At 44.7% G+C, this 21,921-nt stretch overlaps 1 protein-coding gene across 1 annotated transcript in view; it reads left to right on the forward strand.

Moving 5' to 3' along the window:
* Positions 1-21,921, forward strand: part of CD109 (CD109 molecule) — a 203,979-nt gene that overhangs the window by 74,088 nt on the left and 107,970 nt on the right. The window contains exons 8-9 of the mRNA XM_075862035.1: positions 10,417-10,513; positions 11,856-11,973. Of these exons, the coding sequence (XP_075718150.1) occupies positions 10,417-10,513; positions 11,856-11,973 (215 nt within the window). The remainder of the gene's footprint in view (positions 1-10,416; positions 10,514-11,855; positions 11,974-21,921) is intronic.

Genomic DNA, 21,921 nt, shown 5'->3' on the forward strand with positions numbered 1-21,921 from the left:
TATTCACAATTCCGACACTTCGGTAACGTTTGTGTGGGACTTAATGACAGCAGGCGTGATCTCACGAGATTACGCTGTAAATGACAGCACAGCGTGATCTCAATGTGCTGTAAGTCCCACACAAACGTTACAGAAGTGTCGAGATTCTGAATAGACATCGCGTCCTGGCTGGAAGCGAAGTCTATTCACTCTCAAGACACTTCAGTAACGTTAATGTGTGAGTAAGTGACAGCACATGTGCTGAGTACATGAATGGAGAGAAGTGTATGATGCTGATTGGTCAGCGTCATACATTTCTCTTTACAACGCCCACTTGGTAAAAAGCTAAAAAAAACGCCCAGTTGGACATTAAGAAAGTGATAAAATAAAAACTCCTGTGATCCAAATTACAGCGCCGATCACACTTATAATGTGGTGACAGAGCCTCTTTAATGCGTTAAAAATCAAGATAAAGATGGCTACATCTGTACCTAGAAGAATTTATGCTATTTTGAAGACAAAGGGTGGTCACACAAAATATGGATTTGAATTAGATTTCTCTTCTGTTCACTCACTTTGTAATTTGTTAATTGATAAAAAAAATATTATTAACACTTCTATTTTTTTAAAGCATTCTTACTTTGCAGCATTTTTCCACAACTGCCTAAAACGTTTGCACAGTACTGTATATCGTAGGCATATAAAAAATAACAAGTAGTATATGTGTCAATACATCCCTGTAATGGGAACGTCTATCTGGCAGCCTACGCGTATCACCGACTCCTGCAGTCTCCTCAGAGGTAAATACATTATTTCTCATGCCAGTATTCCTTTTATATTAGTGGTTCAAATGTGTCAATATGTCACGATTCCGTGGTATGTGGACCCACTAGGCAGTCGTAGCGGAGTGGCAGCTGTCCAAACAACAGTCAATGGAAAGTCTAAGCACAAGAGTACCTGTATGAGAGTCTGGAAAGACACGAGATGTAGCAGATGCTTTGGCACAGATGATTTGTGGCCCTGATGATTCTTGGTGTAGCAGCTGATGCTTGGCGTGGCAGATGACACAGGACGTGGCAGATGACACAGGACATGGCAGATGACACAGGATGTGGCAGATGAGACAGGATGTGGCAGATCACACAGGATGTGGCAGATGACTCCGGACTTGTCAGATGACACAGGGTGACTCCAACACTAGACATCAGCTCGGGACAAACACAGTTATAGGATACAAGATACGGGTAGCAGGATACAGGAACACTGGGAAAAGAACCATTTGATTAACTAACATGGGAAGACAAAAACGCTCAGGGAAGGAGTGAGAGGGCAGAGTCCATTTTATAGTCCAGGATAATCAGGTCATTGGGTAGGGAACAAATTACTGTGGCCCTTTAAGGCCCCTTAGAAGCCACAGAAGCGAAGTGCATCCGCGAGTGCTGGCAACTCCTGAGAAGGAGGCGCCGGCAAGCTTTCTTTGTCCTGCGGTCATGGCTGCTGGTGAGTACCATGTGCCGGCGGTCAGCGGCACAACAGTACCCCCCCTTACGCCCCCTCTTCTTAGGTCCAGAGCATGAGAGGAAATTTTTGATGACAGTTGGGGCGTTGATGTTCTCCTCTGGCTCCCATGACCTATCCTCAGGACCAAAGCCTTTCCAGTCCACCACATAGAAATTCCTTCCTCTTGCATTCTTGTAGTTCAGAATTTCCTTCACCTCATAGATGTCAGAAGTACTGCTGGGAGCAACTGCAGAACCAGGAGATTTACTGTAGCAGTTCATAACCACAGGCTAACGAGTTGGGAATTCTGAGAGTAGGAGGCAGCCGAAGTTTATAGGACACAGGTTTTATTTGTTGAAGGATCTCGAAAGGACCGAGAAACCTGGAAGCAAACTTGTGAGAAGGGGTCTTCAGACAAATGTTTTTAAAGGATAGCCAGACCTTGACTCCGGGAGAAAATTTAGGAGGAACTTTTTTTTTCTATCAGCATACCTTTTCATGTGATCGACAGCCAGAGGAATCGCGAACTTGGTTTGCTGCCAATTGTGAAGAAAAGTCCCAAATAAAGAATTGGCTGCTGGTTCTTGGGTTGTGGCTGGCACAGGGAGAGGAACTCGTGGATGCTGACAATACACAATGTAGAATGGAGAAGAAGCAGTAGATTCACTTATATGGTTATTATAAGAGAATTTGGCCCAAGGCAACAGCTGTACCCAATTGTCATGTTGGGTAGAAACAAAATGAGGAAGATAACTCTCCAATATTTGATTAGTCCTCTCCACTTGACCGTTAGACTGAGGGTGATAGGCAGAAGAAAAATCCAGCTTTACATCAAGCAGTTTACACAGATCTCACCAGAACTTGGATGGGAATTGTACACCCCGGTCAGAGGTGTACAATACTGAGGGGTAGGCCATGCAGACAAAAGATGTGCTGAATAAACAGATTTGCCAGACAAGGAGCAGAAGGAAGACCATTTAAAGCAAAGAAATGTGCCATTTTAGATAAACGGTCCACCATTACCCAGACAGTAAGGGCATCCAGCCGAAGGTCTGTAATGAAGTCCATTGTGATATGCTGTCGCAGGGCATAAGGCACTGGCAGGGGTGGCTGCAGACCAGCAGGTCTGGAGTGAGCAGATTTACTCGAGGCACAGTTTGTACAGGAGGAAACAAAGTCCACAACATCCTTAGGAAGCGTGGACCACCAGTATTGACGAGCAATAAAGTCCAGAGTTTTACGAACAGAGTTTTAAGCCCAGCCAGCTTGGAACTGTGTCCCCAGCGGAGAATCTTTTTCTTGTCTGCAAGACAAACAAAAGTCTTCCCTGGGGGGATGTCTCTAACTTGTAGACGGTTTACGGCTATGATCCTGGAAGGATCCATAATATATTGGAGATTCTCTTCAGAGTCATCCATCTCAAACGACCGAGATAGAGCATAAGCCCTCACATTTTTGTCTTGCGGGACTGAAGTGGAGCAGGAACTGGAATCGGGAGAAAAACAGCGACCATCTGGCTTGACAAGGATTCAATCTTTGAGCAGACTGGAGGTAGGTGAGATTCTTGTGGTCCGTATAAATGATGATAGGGTGAATGGCGACCTCCAGCAGATGTCTCAATTCCTCCAAGGCCAGTCTCTGCATCCATCGTGAGTCCACGATCGGAGATAATGTAGCCCAGGAAGGGCAGAGAGTTCTTCTGAAACATGTACTTCTCAAGTTTAGCTTCTAGACAATTCTCCCTTAACTGCAACAGGACTTGGAGAACATGCTTCCTATGTGTCGTAAGATCAGATGAGTAGTTCAGGATATCGTCCAAATATACCATCACACAGACCGAGGAGATCATGGAAGATGTCATTCACAAATTCCTGAAATACCGCTGGAGTGTTACACAGACCAAAGGGCATCACGAGATACTCGTAGTGTTCATCTCAAGTGTTGAATGTGGCCTTCCATTCATCACCTTGACGGATCCGGATCAGGTTATAAGCCTAAATTATAAGCGTAAATCCAGCTTAGTAAAAATCTTGGCTCCACGGGACGAATCCAACACTAAACTTCAGCTCAGGAACAAACACCCTAGAAGCCACAGAAGAGAAGTGCAGCTGCGAGTGCTGGCGTCTCCTGGGAGGGAGGCACCGGCAAGCTTTCTGTGTCCTCCAGTTGCGGCTGCCGGAAAGTACAGTGTGCCCGCGGTCAGCGACCATGGGCACAACACACTTATTGAGTTTATAATTCAAATTTCCGTGTCTAATTTCCAGCATGGAGCTCTTTTCTGGCGTGTGCGAGCTCTGTCTGTCTGTCTGAGCATGCGCGAAAATGTGTCATATGTGCAATCAGCAACAGAGTCGGACGTGGTAACGTTGCACGCTGCACGAGCGTCATATACAGTGAAGGAAATAAATATTTGATCCCTTGCTGATTTTGTAAGTTTGCCCACTGTCAAAGTCATGAACAGTTTAGAATTTTTAGGGTAGGTTAATTTTACCAGTGAGAGATAGATTATATAAAAAAAACAACTGAAAATCACATAGTCAAAATTATATATATTTATTTGCATTGTGCACAGAGAAATAAGTATTTGATCCCCTACCAACCATTAAGAGTTCAGCCTCCTCCAGACCAGTTACACGCTCCAAATCAACTTGGTGGCTGCATTAAAGACAGCTGTCTTAAATGGTCACCTGTATAAAAGACTCCTGTCCACAGACTCAATTAATCAGTCTGACTCTAACCTCTACAACATGGGCAAGACCAAAGAGCTTTCTAAGGATGTCAGGGACAAGATCATAGACCTGCACAAGGCTGGAATGGGCTACAAAACCATAAGTAAGACGCTGGGTGAGAAGGAGACAACTGTTGGTGCAATAGTAAGAAAATGGAAGGCATACAAAATGACTGTCAATCGACATCGATCTGGGGCTCCATGCAAAATCTCACCTCGTGGGGTATCCTTGATCCTGAGGAAGGTGAGAGCTCAGCCGAAAACTACACGGGGGGAACTTGTTAATGATCTCAAGGCAGCTGGGACCACAGTCACCAAGAAAACCATTGGTAACACATTACGCCGTAATGGATTAAAATACTGCAGTGCCCGCAAGGTCCCCCTGCTCAAGAAGGCACATGTACAGGCCCGTCTGAAGTTTGCAAATGAACATCTGGATGATTCTGAGAGTGATTGGGAGAAGGTGCTGTGGTCAGATGAGACTAAAATTGAGCTCTTTGGCATTAACTCAACTCGCCGTGTTTGGAGGAAGAGAAATGCTGCCTATGACCCAAAGAACACCGTCCCCACTGTCAAGCATGGAGGTGGAAACATTATGTTTTTGGGGTGTTTCTCTGCTAAGGGCACAGGACTACTTCACCGCATCAATGGGAGAATTGATGGAGCCATGTACCGTCAAAACCTGAGTGACAACCTCCTTCCCTCCACCAGGACATTAAAAATGGCTCGTGGCTGGGTCTTCCAGCACGACAATGACCCGAAAACATACAGTCAAGGCAACAAAGGAGTGGCTCAAAAAGAAGCACATTAAGGTCATGGAGTGGCCTAGCCAGTCTCCAGACCTTAATCCCATCGAAAACTTATGGAGGGAGCTGAAGATCCGAGTTGCCAAGCGACAGCCTCGAAATCTTAATGATTTACAGATGATCTTCAAAGAGGAGTGGGCCAAAATTCCATCTAACATGTGTGCAAACCTCATCATCAACTAAAAAAAACGTCTGACTGCTGTGCTTGCCAACAAGGGTTTTGCCACCAAGTATTAAGTCTTGTTTGCCAAAGGGATCAAATACTTATTTCTCTGTGCACAATGCAAATAAATATATATAATTTTGACAATGTTATTTTCTGTTTTTTTTTAAATATAATCTATCTCTCACTGGTAATATTAACCTAGCCTAAAAATTCTAGACTGTTCATGTCTTTGACAGTGGGCAAACTTACAAAATCAGCAAGGGATCAAATACTTATTTCCTTCACTGTATACCTCCCATAGAGGAGGGCTGAATCTGATGTCAGATAGGTCACAGTCCATTTACTCAGAAGCATAGCTAGGTTCTGCAGCACCCAGGGCAAAGATTCAGTTTGGCGCCCCCCCCCCCCCCCGAACCTCTTTCCCGAAATTTCCTTCCTCCTCGCCATGTTTGCTTTCTCTACCAATCAATGAGATGTAAAAAAAGTCACCTTTTTTTTAATGTAACTCGAGCATAAAACTATTTCTACATTTTACAAGCAATATAGTTATATAAAGGAGTTAACATAATAAATTAAAAGAAAATAAATAAAGACGTCAGTGCCTGACTAAAACAGATTGAGGCCGATGAGACTATATGCTGACATATTGAACAGCCTCCTCTTGTAGATAGTGCCACATCCCCCCTTGTAGATAATGCCTCACACACCCTCCTATAGATAGCACTACACACCCCCCTCCCTGTATATAGTACCATTGGGGTTCCCTAACGGAGCCCCTTACGTCACTGTCCATATACGGAGAGTGACGTCAGGGGTTTCTCCAGGAGCAGAATCTAGGCAATGCTTTGGCTGGGGATTCCTCCATACCTCCCAACTTTCTATTATGACAAAGAGGGACCACCAATGTGGCACGCATAGCAACACAGCATAATGCCCTCTACCTGCCCCCACACAGTATTATGCCCTCTAGCTGCCACCATACAGTATAATGCCCACATAGATGCTCCTATAGAGTATAAAGCCCACAAAGATGCCCCCATACAGTATAATTCCCACAGAGATTCTCCCATGCAGCATAATGCCAGCACAGATGCTCCCAAACAGTATAATGCCCATACAGATGCACCGATGTAGTATAATGCCCTCTCAATTTCCCCCATACAGCATAATGCCCCTGTAGATTCCCTCATACAGTATAATGCCCCCAAACAGTATAGTGCCCCTTAGTTGCCCCATACAGCTTAATGCGCCAAAGCTGACCCCATACAGCATAATGCCCCTATAGCTGCCCCCATACAGTTTAGTGCCCTATAGCTTCCCCCATACAGTAGAATGCCCCCACAGCTGCACCAATACAGTAAAATGCCCCCTTAGCTTCCACCGTACAGTATAATGCTCCCACAGCTGCCCCATATAGGATAATGGCGCCTTAGATGCCCTCACACAGTATAATGCTCCCTAACATGACCCTAGTGCCTGTTCCCACATAGAGAGTGCCCCAGTGCCCATGCAGATAGTGCCCACAGTACCCATGTAGATAGCGCCAGTGTCCCCTGTACATAGTACCCGTATATAGTGCCACAGTGCCCATGTAGATAGTGCCACACCCCCCTTGAAGATAGCACCATCATCCCTGTAGAGAGCGCTACCCCCACAGTAGATAGCGCCATTGGGACTCCCTCTTCAAGCGGAATCCCCAGCCAGAGCATAAGCCCGGGAGTCCGCTCCTAGATGCTACTGTTCATATATGGATAGTGACGTCACTGATGTCACTGTCCATATATGGACAGTGACGTCAGGGGCTACTCCTGATGCTGAATCTACTGTTATTGCGTCGGCAACGGGGATTCCACTTCAGAGGAGCCACTGACTTCACTGTCCATATATAGCTTGACAAAAGCTGCATTGAGTAGCTGAAGCGTTACACTACTTTATTGCACATATATAATGACGAGGTAGGGAAACAGACAGGTGAGCCCTAATCTACCCGCCACTCAGTCCCTGCTTACTTGCACGGCCCGTCCTAGGCGACGGCGTACAACTGGGCGACGGTCCCTACGCTCAATGTGTATGACAGACAAACAGACAAGGGTACACAGAAGCTAAGGGAAATGGGGCAGTTCCCACGGCAACACCGAGAGCAACAGGAGTAGTGAATGAGCCGAGTCAAACCAGGAGTGTACGAGGTACCAAACGCAGAGCATTACCGTAGTCAGTAAATCCAGGGTCAAAATGAAGCAAGGTCAATAATAATAGCAGAAGCAGCAGAGCCAGGAAACAGGACAGAATCACAGGCAAAGGAGGAGCAGGAAATGAAGGTATAAATAGACAGAGGGCGGGAGCTAGCTCCATTTGGCCAGGCTGTAATAAGTTCTTCCACTCCTCAGCCTCCCAGCCTGAGTGGTAGCAGATCGAGTCACTCTAACAGACCTAGGCACAGATGCAGGCTGATTAACCACGGGCGTCGACAAAGAAGCTGTGTCAGGCAAATCCATTACAACATATGAGAGAATAAACCTATTTATTTGTGATTTACTATTTTGGAGTGCTGCCTCTTCCTCTTGTTCTTGTCTGCATACTGTGGGATATTCAAGCCAGATTCCCGGAGGTTGGCACCTGTTTGCCCTGGAGGCTTTCCATTCTGCTGTGCTGCTGATACTTTTAAGCTTTGCATATATGGACAGTGACGTCAAGAGCTTCCCCGGGCACAGCGCTTAAAGTAGCACTGTGCCTGGGGATTCCTCAGCGAGCAGAGGAGCTCCCTCTGCTCCTCCATCTGAACAAATGCTGAAAGACGGAGCTGACGGTTCCTTGCTTCAGCATTACGTTCAACTGTATCTGCGTCCTGTGGACGCAGATACAGTTGACTGCGGGACCTACACCCAGCCGCCCAGGATGGTTGGGAGGTATGATTCCTGTCCTGGAGGAAGAGCCCCTGACATCACTGTCTATATATGGATAGTGATGTCAGGGGGGATTCCACTCCAGGAGAAGTATTTAATTGTATCCGCGCCAGGCCCCACACCCCCCACCTTTTCTCCCAGTTGTGCCGGGGCACATACTTCGCCTGCCCCCCTAGCTATGTCCCTGATTTTCTCCTGAGGCCCCATGCACACGACCGTGCCCGCAATCAAAGCCCGCGCTTGCGTGCACGGCCGGCCGCTGACTGACAGCCGCATTTTCGGGCCGTGCTCCCATACAAAGTATGGGAGCACGGCCCGCAAAATGCGAAAGAACGGACATGTTCCATAATTCCCGGAAGATTTCCACGGCACTGACACCCTTCCGTAGTGCTACGGAGAGGTGTCAGTGTTCAATGAAAGTGAATGGCTCCGTTTTTGCGGACCGCAATTGCGGTCCGCAAATACGGAGGTTTTTTGCTGTCGTGTGCATGGGGCCTGAGGAAGATACGGGAGGTGGGGAGATGGCCGATTCTAGCTTTTCTGCTGCCTGAGGTGAAAATTTAAATGGCGCCCACAGATTTTGATTGACATCCCCTTGGCTGTTCTATATCACTAGCAGCCTCCTCCAACTCTTGCCAATGCGACGTTGCCTTGTTCTCCCCTGACATGCGCGGTGCAGTCGGGCAGAATACAACTCGCTGCACGGTGCATGCCCAAGTAGTACAAGGCAATGGTGCGTCCGAGAAAGTTGGAGGAGACTGGCAGTGATGTATATCAGCCAGGGGGATGTCAATCAAACATGGAAAGGTGGGTTTGAAGGCAGGACTATGTGACTCTTAATGATAGCGGCACCGCCCCATGACTCTTTCATGAGTAATTAGCATATAGTGTGCGCCGTTTTAAAAGTTGATTTGATAGAATTTGCTGCATGTGAAAATAATATACGGGGGAATGTTTAGAAATATTGTCAGATCGTGTATTACTGCATGGTGGCGGTTCAACAGGTTAAAACTAGCTGACAGGTTCCAATTAAATACACAATGAATTGTAAACAACTCCATCTGCCCTGCAATTTTGTTACTATAAATATATCCGACATAATTACAACATCAGAACCAAGCTCTGACATATATACAGTACCAGTACAAAGCTCAGTACATAAATACAGCACCAAAACCAAGCTCAGTACATATATACAGCTCCAGAATCAACCTCAGTACATAAATACAGCACCAGAAGCAAGCACAGCACATAAATACAGCACCAGAACAAAGCTCAGTACATAAATACAGGACCAGACTCAAGCTCAGTTCATATATAAAGTGCCAGAACCAAGCTCAGTACATAAATACAACACCAGAACCAAGCTCAGTACATAAATACACACCAGAACCAAGCTGAGTACATAAACACAGCACCAGAACTAAGCTCAGTACATAAATACACCACCAGCACAAAGCTCAGTACATAAATACAGCACCAGAACAAAGCTCAGTACATAAATACAACACCAGAACAAAGCTCAGTACATATATACAGCACCAGAACATCCTCAGTACATACATACAACACCAGAACCAAGCTCAGCACATAAATACAACACCAGCACAAATACAGCTCAATTTAGTGCAACTCCTGCCCTATAGGTTTGTACGACGTAAAACTACAGATCCCAGCATGGCCCGAACAATGGTAAGGATATGCTGGGAGTTTTTGTTTCACAAAAAACAAAGCGGCCATTCAGCGCTTATGCATGTAATTGTATCTCTGTCCTATAGATGCCGGTACAATTAGTGCAGGAGGGGATGGTAACGGCTGATTTCAGTGGCGCCGCCAACCCCTCAGAGAGGCAGCAGGCGGCCGCTTGAGGCGAGAGGCTCATCTCGCCACATGGACGCATCGGGTGGGGATATGCATAGGCTGCCAGATGGATGTTCTCATTACAGGGATGTGTTGGCACATATAGTGCTTGTTATTCTATATATGCCTATGATATATCTAATGTCATATTAATAACTTATTCATCTTGAGCAGAGAACTTATTTTGCTCTCATTACCAAGGTCCATTAAGGGTTTTTTCTTATCATATATAGCCTCCTGTGGGGGAAGGTATGTATTTAAATGTCTTGTGACTTACATGTGTTTTGTCTTTCTAGAGATGTTTGCTTTAAAATTAGAGTGCAAGTTCTTTTTATACACACAGTCTTGTTCCTTCAGTTGGTACATTTGTACATATTGTTTACAGTGTGTTGTACTTGGCACCTAGTAATTCAGATATTAGTGGTGCTTGCCATTGTTTTTATTTACCGTCATTATATTTGTCATGCATTGTAGATATACTTATGGGATGCCGGTAAAAGGAAAACTGACCATTACCTTACACTATAATACATTGCATCAGAAGAAAAACAATATTACCAGATATTTTGAGGTAAGTTTATCTGTACTACAGGCTATTACATTACCCCCCCCCCCCCCCCCTTGGCAGCGAAGGAATTTCTCTATTTGCTTCTTTTGCCCATGCTAAAATACAGTCCTGCTCCAGACTCCTGTATCTAATAATTTGGTGCACCTTACCATGGTGTCCACTAGGTTTTCACCCAATTTCCTGCTATTCAGTGGTTACTTAGTTGTCAGCTCACTCTTCCTTTTATCATTGTATACTGTTTTCCAAAAGCATGTTTCCTTTGACAGGCATTTCAGTCTGTGATAGCTTATGGGTGAGCTAACTACAATTTATCTGTGAATCTGTGGAATAGCCTACCTCAAAAGATGAGCACAGCAGAAATAGTAATAGACTTCAAAACAGGCTTAGATAATTTTCTAGAGCAAAATAATATTAGCGCTTTTGTAAATTTATGGAATTCTTGTTTAATGGTTTTGATCCAGTGTGATCGACATTTGGAATCGGGAGGGACATTTTTACTTTTTAGTGCAGATTGGTTCATAGCCTATGGATGTTTTCGTTTTCTCTGGATCAACAGCGGTGAAAAAAAGTTCTAAAGTTTACTCAAATTCCTTCCCTTAATCCATGCCCTCTCCCACTCCTTGGTTGAACTTGATGGACATATGTCTATTTTCAACCGTACTATGTAACGATGTACAAATATATGAATGGACAGTACAGAGATCTTTCTAATGACCTTTTTTTTTATACCTATGCCTGTAACCATCACAATCGGGCATCCTCTACATCTAGAGGAAAGACTGTTTCACTATCCTCATAGACAGGGATTCTTTACTGTAAAAGCTGTGAGACTAGGGATCACGCTGCAACAAGATGTTGTGATGATTGAGTCATTGAACAAGTTCAAGAGGGTCTGGGTGCATTTCTTTAATTATATAATATATATAATATTACAAGTTATGGGTACTAGATTTCTGGTGATGAGACATTGATCCAGGGACTTATTCTAATTGCCATAATTGGAGTCAGGATAAAATTGGCCCTCTAACGTGGGGCAATTGTAATCCGCCTCATAGGGGTTTTTGCTTTCCCCTAGATAAACATGGTATGATTATACTTTGGACTTGATGGACCTGTGTCTTGTTTCAACCTTATGAGCTATGTAACTATATAAAATGTATGAGCTCTCCTACTGATTATATAAAACTTTTTCCTGATTCTTACTTGTTGCAGCACTGTTTTCACTATGAATATTGAAATATACTGCATCCAGTTTAGTTATATTTTTGGGCATAGTACAAATGTCGACTTTGATATTTATTTATCTCTTTCTTTGTTTTATATTCTGTCTTTTTTATGCTTACAGATAAATGGTTTTTCAAAGTTTAGCTTTACCGATTCAGATCTAAAAAATCTTATGAGATTTGAGGATACATTTGGTGGTTCAGTGGATGTTTTAGCCATGGTTACAGAGGATCTTACAGGTAAATTAACTGTATAAACTGTATGAACTAGTGCAAAGAAGTCAATGGCAATGTCTACAGAATGCTCCTTCATTCTACTGGACTCCAGGTTACTACAAGAATAAGACCAATACTGAAAAAGCAAGTGATGAAAAAAGAGATGTGCATCATAAACTGCATTAATGCACAGTATCTAGATGACACTTTTTTTTCTGGTGATTCTTAGGCTGTTTGTTGTATAATTGTCAGTAGACAGTATTTTATTACATTTATTAAGGAAATATTCCAGCACCCACATGAAAATTAAAGGGTTTTCCTATTATCAATATTTATCACCTATCCACAGGATAGGTGATAAATATGTGACCGCTGGGACTCCCACCAATCACGAGAACGGGCTTACCTTGCCATTCCTGGGAGCCCCATAGGAATGGAACGGTAGTTGGCATGCTCAGCCACTGCTCCCTTAATTTCTATGGGGCTGCCGAAGACAGAACTCAGCAACCCCAAAGAAATGAATAGTTTGGTGGTCGAGCATGCACTACTTCTCCATTCATAAGGGGCTCCCAGGAATGGCAAGGTAAGCCCATTCTTGTGATCAGTGGAGGTCCCAGAGGTCGGACCCCCACCGATCAGATATTTAACACCTATCCTGTGGATAGGTAATAAATAATGATTATGGGAAAACACCTTTAAATTGCTGTAGCTTACTTTAATGTGAACTTATTGATTTTATTCATATTTTATGCACCAAACAAAGCAGTTATATAGGCCCATTACACCTACCTAATACTGCCTTGACGCCAAGCCTGTTATTGAAATTTTAAACAAGTCTTTTGATACCAATAAAAGTGGGAATACGTTCCTTTTTAAAGTACATCACTGCAGCGCTGGATCAAATCCTTTCTTTTTGTACCATTGCCTACCGTGGACCGTTGCGGAGATCCGGGCGAAGCAGGACTGTCAGGAGGCGAGCTGGTGAGCTGGAGGTTTCCTCCCCTTTGTATAGGTACATAAATAGATAGAAAGCACATGTAACAGGATTCTTAGTTGACTGAGTTCAGAACAATGCAGTTTGTCACAGTGAGCATGAGAAAAGACATGATTGACTACATGACCAGCCATACATAACCTGAGGCTGCAGCAATGGTCCTTGGGTGACTATGCCATAAGACAGAAGGAGACATACCGTGGTAATGGCATTTTCACCTAATGGAAAATGTAAGAAGTTGCTATAATAACAGACTAGGGTGTTCTGTCTCTCACCAGAGAAGTAGATCCCTTGAGAAGCAATCGGTTTAGCGCTGAATAATCAGAGGTGCAGAGTCTAAGGAATCTCTCTGTTCTTCACCCTTGACGCCCACAAGTAGGTATGGCTTTCTTCCGGTCGACCTGGTTGGATTGCGGTCCCCAGAGTAGTCACCAATTGGAGACGGGACGCTGCTTAGAAATGTTAGGAGCAGATTCCGAGGCATAGTCAAGGACACAGTCAAGGGATGTCACCAGGAGAGCAGTCAGGATATAACAAGCTAGTGGAGCTGGACGAGCTGGAGCTGGACGAGCATGTAGTAGAGGACAGGCTAAAAGTCAAATCCAGTAGTAGAATGTTAGGTACCAGGCGACAAATCTGAAGGAGCAAGACCGGAGCGGAATCTGTAACAAGTCCAAGGTCACTGCCAGAGTCAGGAACACATAGAACATATGGATGAACCTAATTTGCAGGCAAGGCATGCCAGCCTCTAAATGGGTCGCCAGGCCTGACATTATTAGCGGGCGCCGGTTGCCACCACAAACCTACGTGATTGGTGATTAAAAGCAGGGAGCTATGAGCAGGAATAAATCGCTGGAGTGAAGAGGGGTGAGTTAGGTTGCTCAGGAACCTGGCACCTGAGTGGTAAAGATAGTTTTGGGAAGAAGTGAGTAACAGAGGAACAATACAGGAAATATTCCAAGATAGTAGAAGGTACAGGAAATATTGCGGTAGTAAAATTACAAGTAATATTGCAGTTAAGGATTCTCAGGTTTTGACTGAAGTTTCCCTTTAACTAATACAGAATAACCGATACTGAGAAGTTACACTATATAATCTCCAGGTCCTATGTATTTAAAAGGGTTGTCCCAAGACACTGTTTAAATCCTAAAAGCTCCTGAAGTGGTATGATTGTTCATAGCAACTGTTATATATATATATATATATATATATATATATATATATATATATATATAAATCAAAAAATGAGCAGCAACTCCAACGGTAAGGGTGAAAAAAGTGGGTACTTTTATTGCCCGTGCAACGTTTCAGCTCCGTTCACTGGAGCCTTTCTCAAGCACGGGCAATAAAAGTACCCACTTTTTTCACCCTTACCATTGGAGTTGCTGCTCATTTTTTGACTTCTGTGTATCTGGGACTTGGTCTGTCTCTTAGAGCTTGCACCCACATGCTGCCGATGCTGCTGGACTTGGTATATTTCTGTATATATATATATATATATATATATATATATATATATATACACTACCGTTCAAAAGTTTTGGGTCACTTAGAAATTTCCTTATTTTTGCAAGAAAAGCACAGTTTTTTTCAATGAAGATAACATTAAATTAATCAGAAATACACTCTATACATTGTTAATGTGTTAAATGACTATTCTAGCTGCAAACGTCTGGTTTTTAATGCAATATCTACATAGGTGTATAGAGGCCCATTTCCAGCAACCACCACTCCAGTGTTCTAATGGTACATTGTGTTTGCTATCTGTGTTAGAAGGCTAATGGATGATTAGAAAACACTTGAAAACCCTTGTGCAATTATGTTAGCACCGCTGTAAACAGTTTTGCTGTTTAGAGGAGCTATAAAACTGACCTTCCTTTGAGCTAGTTGAGAATCTGGAGCATTACATTTGTGGGTTTGATTAAACTCTCAAAATGGCTAGAAAAAGAGAGCTTTCATGTGAAACTCAACAGTCTATTCTTGTTCTTGGAAATGAAGGCTATTCCATGCGAGAAATTGCCAAGAAACTGAAGATTTCCTACAACGGTGTGTACTACTCCCTTCAGAGGACAGCACAAACAGGCTCTAACCAGAGTAGAAAGAGAAGTGGGAGGCCCCGCTGCACAACTGAGCAACAAGACAAGTACATTAGAGTCTCTAGTTTGAGAAATAGACGCCTCACAGGTCCTCAACTGGCAGCTTCATTAAATAGTACTCGCAAAACGCCAGTGTCAACGTCTACAGTGAAGAGGCGACTCCGGGATGCTGGCCTTCAGGGCAGAGTGGCAAAGAAAAAGCCATATCTGAGACTGGCTAATAAAAGGAAAAGATTAATATGGACAAAAGCACACAGACATTGGACAGAGGAAGATTGGAAAAAAGTGTTATGGACAGACGAATCGAAGTTAGAGGTGTTTGGATCACACAGAAGAACATTTGTGAGACGCAGAACAACTGAAAAGATGCTGGAAGAGTGCCTGACGCCATCTGTCAAGCATGGTGGAGGTAATGTGATGGTCTGGGGTTGCTTTGGTGCTGGTAAAGTGGGAGATTTGTACAAGGTAAAAGGGATTTTAAATAAGGAAGGCTATCACTCCATTTTGCAACGCCATGCCATACCCTGTGGACAGCGCTTGATTGGAGCCAATTTCATCCTACAACAGGACAGTGACCCAAAGCACACCTCCAAATTATGCAAGAACTATTTAGGGAGCTGGATGAGCAATGATGACTACGGGAATGAATAGTTTGGAAGAGAGTACTTGATTCAGTGTGTTGACGTCCAGGGTTGTCTCTCCAACCAAACCTAGGCACTGGGGTTTTTTGGCTTGTGAGGGCACAGACGCACAACATGGCCAGCGAGGCCGTAATATAAGCAAAGTCCAGAGGTGCGCCTGCGTTGTTTCTCCTGGACCGATAATTTTAGTCGGTCTACTTGCATCGGGACCTCGGGCAAAGCAATAGAAGCAGGCAAGAGGGGTTGCTGAAAGTTGGGTGCCGATGCTCCTGACGAACCTCGTGAGATCTCTCCCTCAGCCTTATGTCTACCCGAGTGGCAAGCAGAAGTCATCCAAGGCAGGAGGCAGGTCTCGAGCGGCCAGTTCATCCTTGATCTCAGACGACAGGCCATGCCAATAGGATGTCACCAAGGCTTCATTGTTCCAGGATAGCTCTCCTGCCAGATTCCGGAACTGGATCATATACTCGCCCATGGAGGTGTCCTCTTGGCGAAGGTTGAAGATGGCAGTGGCTGCCGATGAGACTCACCCAGGCTCCTCAAAAACAGTTCAGAATATTCAAACGAACACCTGGAAATCTTGGGTCTCGGGTCCCTGACGTTCCCAGATAGAATTAGCCCATGCCAGGGCCTTGCCAGTCAGGAGGGATATGATGAATGCGATCTTGGCTCCGTCCGACGGAAATGCTCGAGAGTGCAGGGTAAAAAGAATGTGGCATTGGTTTAGAAAACCCCCGACAAGCACTGGCGTCTCCATTGAACCGAGAGGGCAATGGCAGCGAGAACCGACAGAAACTGCCAGGAGGAGTAACAGGAAGATCAGCTTGAAGGACTTGCATAGAGGCAGGAAGAGAAGCAACTAGCATCCCTAGCTGCTGCGCCATAGAGTCCACTGCCACAAGGAGCTGATCCTGCCTAGCTCGGAGATCCAGCAGGTCCGCCTGCATGGCTTGGGAGGGTGTCAAGCCCTTGAATTGACCAGCGGAGTCCATGGCCAGAGTGTACTGTCACGATGCGGGGTGTGGACCCACTGGGCCGTACCGCATAGTGGGATGGCAGCTGGCCAAACAGGTAAGTACAGAGTTCAAATAGTTCAGCGAGGATACCTGAGGCAATCGTAGGCAGTAGCGAGGCAGGCACGTCCAGGACCAGGTGACGGGAAGGCATCACGAGAGGCGTAGCAAATCATGTGAGACTGTAGCACAGCACGGCAACAGCACGGCACTAGTACTGGATAGTGCGGAAACAGGATACGGGACACAGGAACAAGGTACACTGGGAAACTGGATGACACTGGGAGACCATTAGCACGACAAACTATGGGTAACAAACAATGCTCTGGCAAAGAGCAAGAGGGCAGAGCCCTTTTTATAGCCCAGGGTATCCTGGGCTAGATTACAGACTTCCTGCAAAATGCGCGCACTGGCCCTTTAAGACCGTGCGGGCGCGCACGCGAGCCGGAGACAGTCTCGAAGTCCAGAAGTGAGTGCCGGCGCCTCACAGGAGGATGACGCTGCACAGAGGTAAGATGTCGATGGTCACGGCCATTGAGGTTTAAGGCAGCACGACGGACCGTGGCCATAGACGTTACACTCTCGTATATGATTTATTAATCCGGGGGATCTCTTTCCTGTAAGATTCATTATGCATGTTCACCAATGCGTTTAAATACGGGGCGTATTGTTTTGCCTATGTAGAAAAATCTGCAAGGGCATAATACCACATAGACTAGGAAATTTGATTTGCAAGTGATAAGATGCGGGATGTCATGTTGTACTGCACCCATTCTGACTTTTTTACCAGTGTGCATATGACCTATGGGTGCAATATCTCTCAACCAATCTCCCTTCCTATTCGAAACACGACCTTTTACTAGTTCACCCTGTAGATTTTTGCATCTTCCAAAGGAGACTATAGGGGGATAACTAGCTTTCTCTGCTAGATCCATATCGGCCCCTATAATGTGCCAATGTTTCCTAATGGCACTATTGATGAGACCTGCTTAGGGGCTATATTGAAAAGAAAACACAAAATCTTTTTTCAGATTCTCAAAAAGTAGGTTGTTACAATTGCACCGAAGTGCTCTAGTGAAGCATTCTGACAGTAGCCTCACTGTAGCCTCTTGCTCTCAGTCAATCCATCGATTGTTCTAAAACTGGCCATATGGCAAAGATCTCTTAACATGTGGTGGGTGGAAGGTATCATGATGCAAAAGTGCATTGGTTGCTGTGGGTTTGCGAAACCCACTCATATGCATACCTCTCTCATCTACTTTCATTTTAACATCCAGGAATTCTACGCTATGAATCCACAAAATTTGCAGTAAACTCCATATTTACATAATTCGTATTGATCTACTGAATGAACTCTTCAAATTGTATTGGGGTGCCTGACCATATTATTAGAACGTCGTCAATAAATCTTGACCAGTGTCACGATGCGGGGTGTGGACCCACTGGGCCGTACCGCTTAGCGGGATGTCAGCTGGCCAAACCGGTATAGTACCGAGTCTATAGTCCAGAAAGGGCCTGTGGCAACTCGGACAGTAGCAAGGCAGGCTCGGCTGGGACCAGGCAGCAGGTAGACGTCAGGCATGGAGTAGCAGAGCACGACAACATCTTCAGCACGGCACTTGACCAGGATAGCACGGGATACAGGAACTGGGAACTGAAAGACATTGGGAGACCATTTGCAAGACAAACTTTGGGTAACGAACAATGCTCAGGCAAAGAACAAGAGGGCAAAGCCCTTTTTATAGTCCAGTAGCATTCTGGGCTTGACTGCAGACTTCCTGCAATTATGCGCGCACTGGCCCTTTAAGACCGTGCACGCACGGAGGCAGTCTCGATACCAGGAAGTGAGTGCCGGCATCTCACAGGGAGGGACGCTGCAGGGAACACACATGTCCATGGCCGCGGCCGTCGAGGCGTAAGTCAGAACGACGGGCCGTGACCAAAGACGTTACAGTATCCCCCCTCTTACTCCCCTTCTTCTTGGGACCAGAGCGGCAGAGAAACTTCCTCATGAGGACAGGGGCATCGATGTTCTCCTCTTGCTCCCAAGACTTCTCTTCTGGACAGAATCCCCTGCAATCCACCAAATAAAACATCCTTCCTCCCACCTTCTTTGTGTCCAGAACCTCCCTTAATTCGAAAGTCCCTGACGAGCCGCCATGAGCCATTGCGGAACTAGGAGTCTTGGAGTAGCAGTCCAGGACCACGGGCTTCAGCAAGGAGACATGGAAGGAGTTAGGGATCTTGAGGGTAGGAGGCAGCCGCAGCTTGTAAGACACCAGGTTAATCTGTAGCAGGATCTCAAAGGGTCCGAGGAACCTAGGAGAAAATTTGCAGGACGGCACCCTCAGCCAGATATTCTTTGAAGACAACCAGACCTTAGTACATGGAAGAAACTGAAGAGGACCCCGTCTTCTAGTATCTGCCTTTCTCTTCATGCGGTCCACTGCCAAAAGGATTGAAGATCGGGTCTGTTGCCATATCTGCAGAAAGTCCCTGAAGGAATAGTCAGCTGCAGGTACCTGGGACATAGTAGAGACAGGAAGAGGTATTCGAGGATGTTGGCCGTAGACGATGAAGAACGGACTGGAAGTGGTGGACTCACTAGTGTGGTTATTATAGGAGAATTCTGCCCACGGGAGCAGCTACACCCAGTCATCATGCCGTCTGGAACTGTCACGATGCGGGGTGTGGACCCACTGGGCCGTACAACGTAGCGGGATGTCAGCTGGCCAAACAGGTATAGTACAGAGTCTATAGTCCAGAAAGGGTACCTGTGGCAACTCGGACAGTAGCAAGGCAGGCTCGGCTGGGACCAGGCAGCAGGTAGACGTCAGGTGTGGAGTAACAGAATATGACAACCGCTTCAGCACGGCACTTGACCAGGACAGCACGGGATACAGGATACAGGAACAGGGAACACTTGGGAACTGGAAGACACTAGGAGACCATTTGCAAGACAAACTTTGGGTAACGAACAACGCTCATTCAAAGAACAAGAGGGCAGAGCCCTTTTTATAGTCCAGTAGCATTCTGGGCTTGATTGCAGACTTCCTGCAATTATGTGCGCACTGGCCCTTTAAGACCGTGCATGCACGGGCGCGCGCTCCCTCTGGAGACAGTCTCGATACCAGGAAGTGAGTGTCAGCATCTCATAGGGGGACGACGCTGCAGGGAACACACATGTCCATGGCTGCGGCCATTGAGGGGAAAGTCAGAACGACGGGCCGTGGCCATAGACGTTACAACCAGTATCTTATATATTTGACATAAAGGTTCCTAATATTGTAAATGTATTTCTCCTCCCAGATAGCTGAAAATAAATTTGAAAATCTCAGCGCAACAGGTGTCCCCGTAGCAGTACGGGTCCGTTGTGCGAACCAATTCCCAAAACGAAAGGCATTATAGGTCAAAACAAAGTCCAATGCTTCACACACAAAGTCTACACAGACCTTGCTTTTGCCTTTCCTTTCCAGGAATGACTTAGTGGCCATTATACCATCACTGTGATGAATCCTGATATACAGACTTGTCACATCAATAGTGGCAAGACTGTAACCAGTGTCCCCATTGAAATGAATGAGATTTTGTAGCAGGGATTCGGTGTCCAGTAAATACGATTGAACACTTTGGAGCATAGGACGCAAAAGCCAATCAAGGTAGCGGGAAAGTGGCTCAGTAATTGAACCTCTTCCTCCCACAATAGGTCTGCCTGGGGGATTAACATGTGTCTTATGGTTCTTGGGTAGGAAATACATACGTTTTAGCTGGTGTATCTGATGTGCAAAGATCCGTACAGTTTAAACAGCAGGAGACACCAAACTAACGTAGTAGTTGGTATATCTCTGGATCACTCCCTTTTTTTTTTTTTAAGCACTTCCAATTGGTAAAATGATTTGTTTAATATAAGAACTTATTTAATTAGCACTTTATGTCGTGGGACAACCCTTTTAAGTTATTATGTGTGCTGTTAACCAGTTATATTGAAAGTGTAGAAATTGGTTGCTACTTTCACAGTTACCATTCAACCTGAAACCTCACTGCTCATAAATAATGGACATTTTCTATATATTTTTCCTTCACTTCATAATGGAGTCTCAGCTGTTTGTTGTTTGGGCTGACTGATGAGTCTTGAGACTACTTAAGAAAATCAGTAGTGCATATCATTACCTTTTAAACTCCGTTGTGAAATGAAATGGAAAAGTAGTGAATACTTTGGCAGCAATTGTTCAGCCTTTGGCCTTTTGTTGTTAGAATCTTTGGCAATTGCAATAGGTTCATACAGTAGGTTTTAGTAGAAATGGGAAGATGAGACTGGGAGACTGTTTCCACTGGATATTCTTTTGCTAAACATTTGGCTTAGAATGGAATTTGTGTTTCTGTACAACACCACTGAAAGGATTTCTACTTTAAAATGGGAAATTTTGAAATAATTAAAGAAACATTAATCTTTAAAGACTACAGATTTTACTATATATAGTTGCACATTTATTTATGCGCTGAAATTTCACCCTTAAAAGGAACCTGTCATAAGCATTTCACCTATTAAACCAGCAATACCTGGTGGTAGTGGGTGAAAAATCATTTCTATATAACCTATAATTGTCTTCTTAGTCGGCTCTGTAGCTTTACTATTCAGTTTTTTTGTGTTCCTGCTAATGAGCATAAAAGAGTCATATCTTAGTTTGAAAAGAGTCATATCTTCATTCCTCAAGTCTTTCCGAGTTTACCCCGCCTCTGTACTTTTGATTGACAGCTCCTCGCCTTCCCCCAGCACACAAAATCCTGCGCCTGTGCATTGATGTCCTCTTCTGGTGTGAGCGCACAACAGGACACTCGATTTATTATGATAAAAGGCGAAATGTTTGCACACCGTTATTTACAGTCGGAGGAGGAGTTTATGAGAGGCTATAACGGCAATTAATTTTTGATAGCAGCGGCCAGTGAGGGATATGTAAAGTTCAATAGGTGAAATGCTGGTGACAGGTTCCCTTTAAACATTTTAAGCATCAACTGGTCAAGAGTCCGCATCCAAGTATTTACTTGTGACCTTATATTTCCCTAATAATTTATTGCATTTTCAATAAAAAAAAGAAATACATTCTTTTGGAAAGTTTATATGAGTGAGTCACACGTCTCCCTAACATAGCGATGCCGAATTATTTAGCAAGTAGTTTTATAACCGTGCAATTATGTTGTTAACCACAGAAATTTGTGAAAAAATTGAT

Source organism: Rhinoderma darwinii, chromosome 4 (genome assembly GCF_050947455.1).
Source record: "Rhinoderma darwinii isolate aRhiDar2 chromosome 4, aRhiDar2.hap1, whole genome shotgun sequence".
Taxonomy (NCBI): domain Eukaryota; kingdom Metazoa; phylum Chordata; class Amphibia; order Anura; family Rhinodermatidae; genus Rhinoderma; species Rhinoderma darwinii.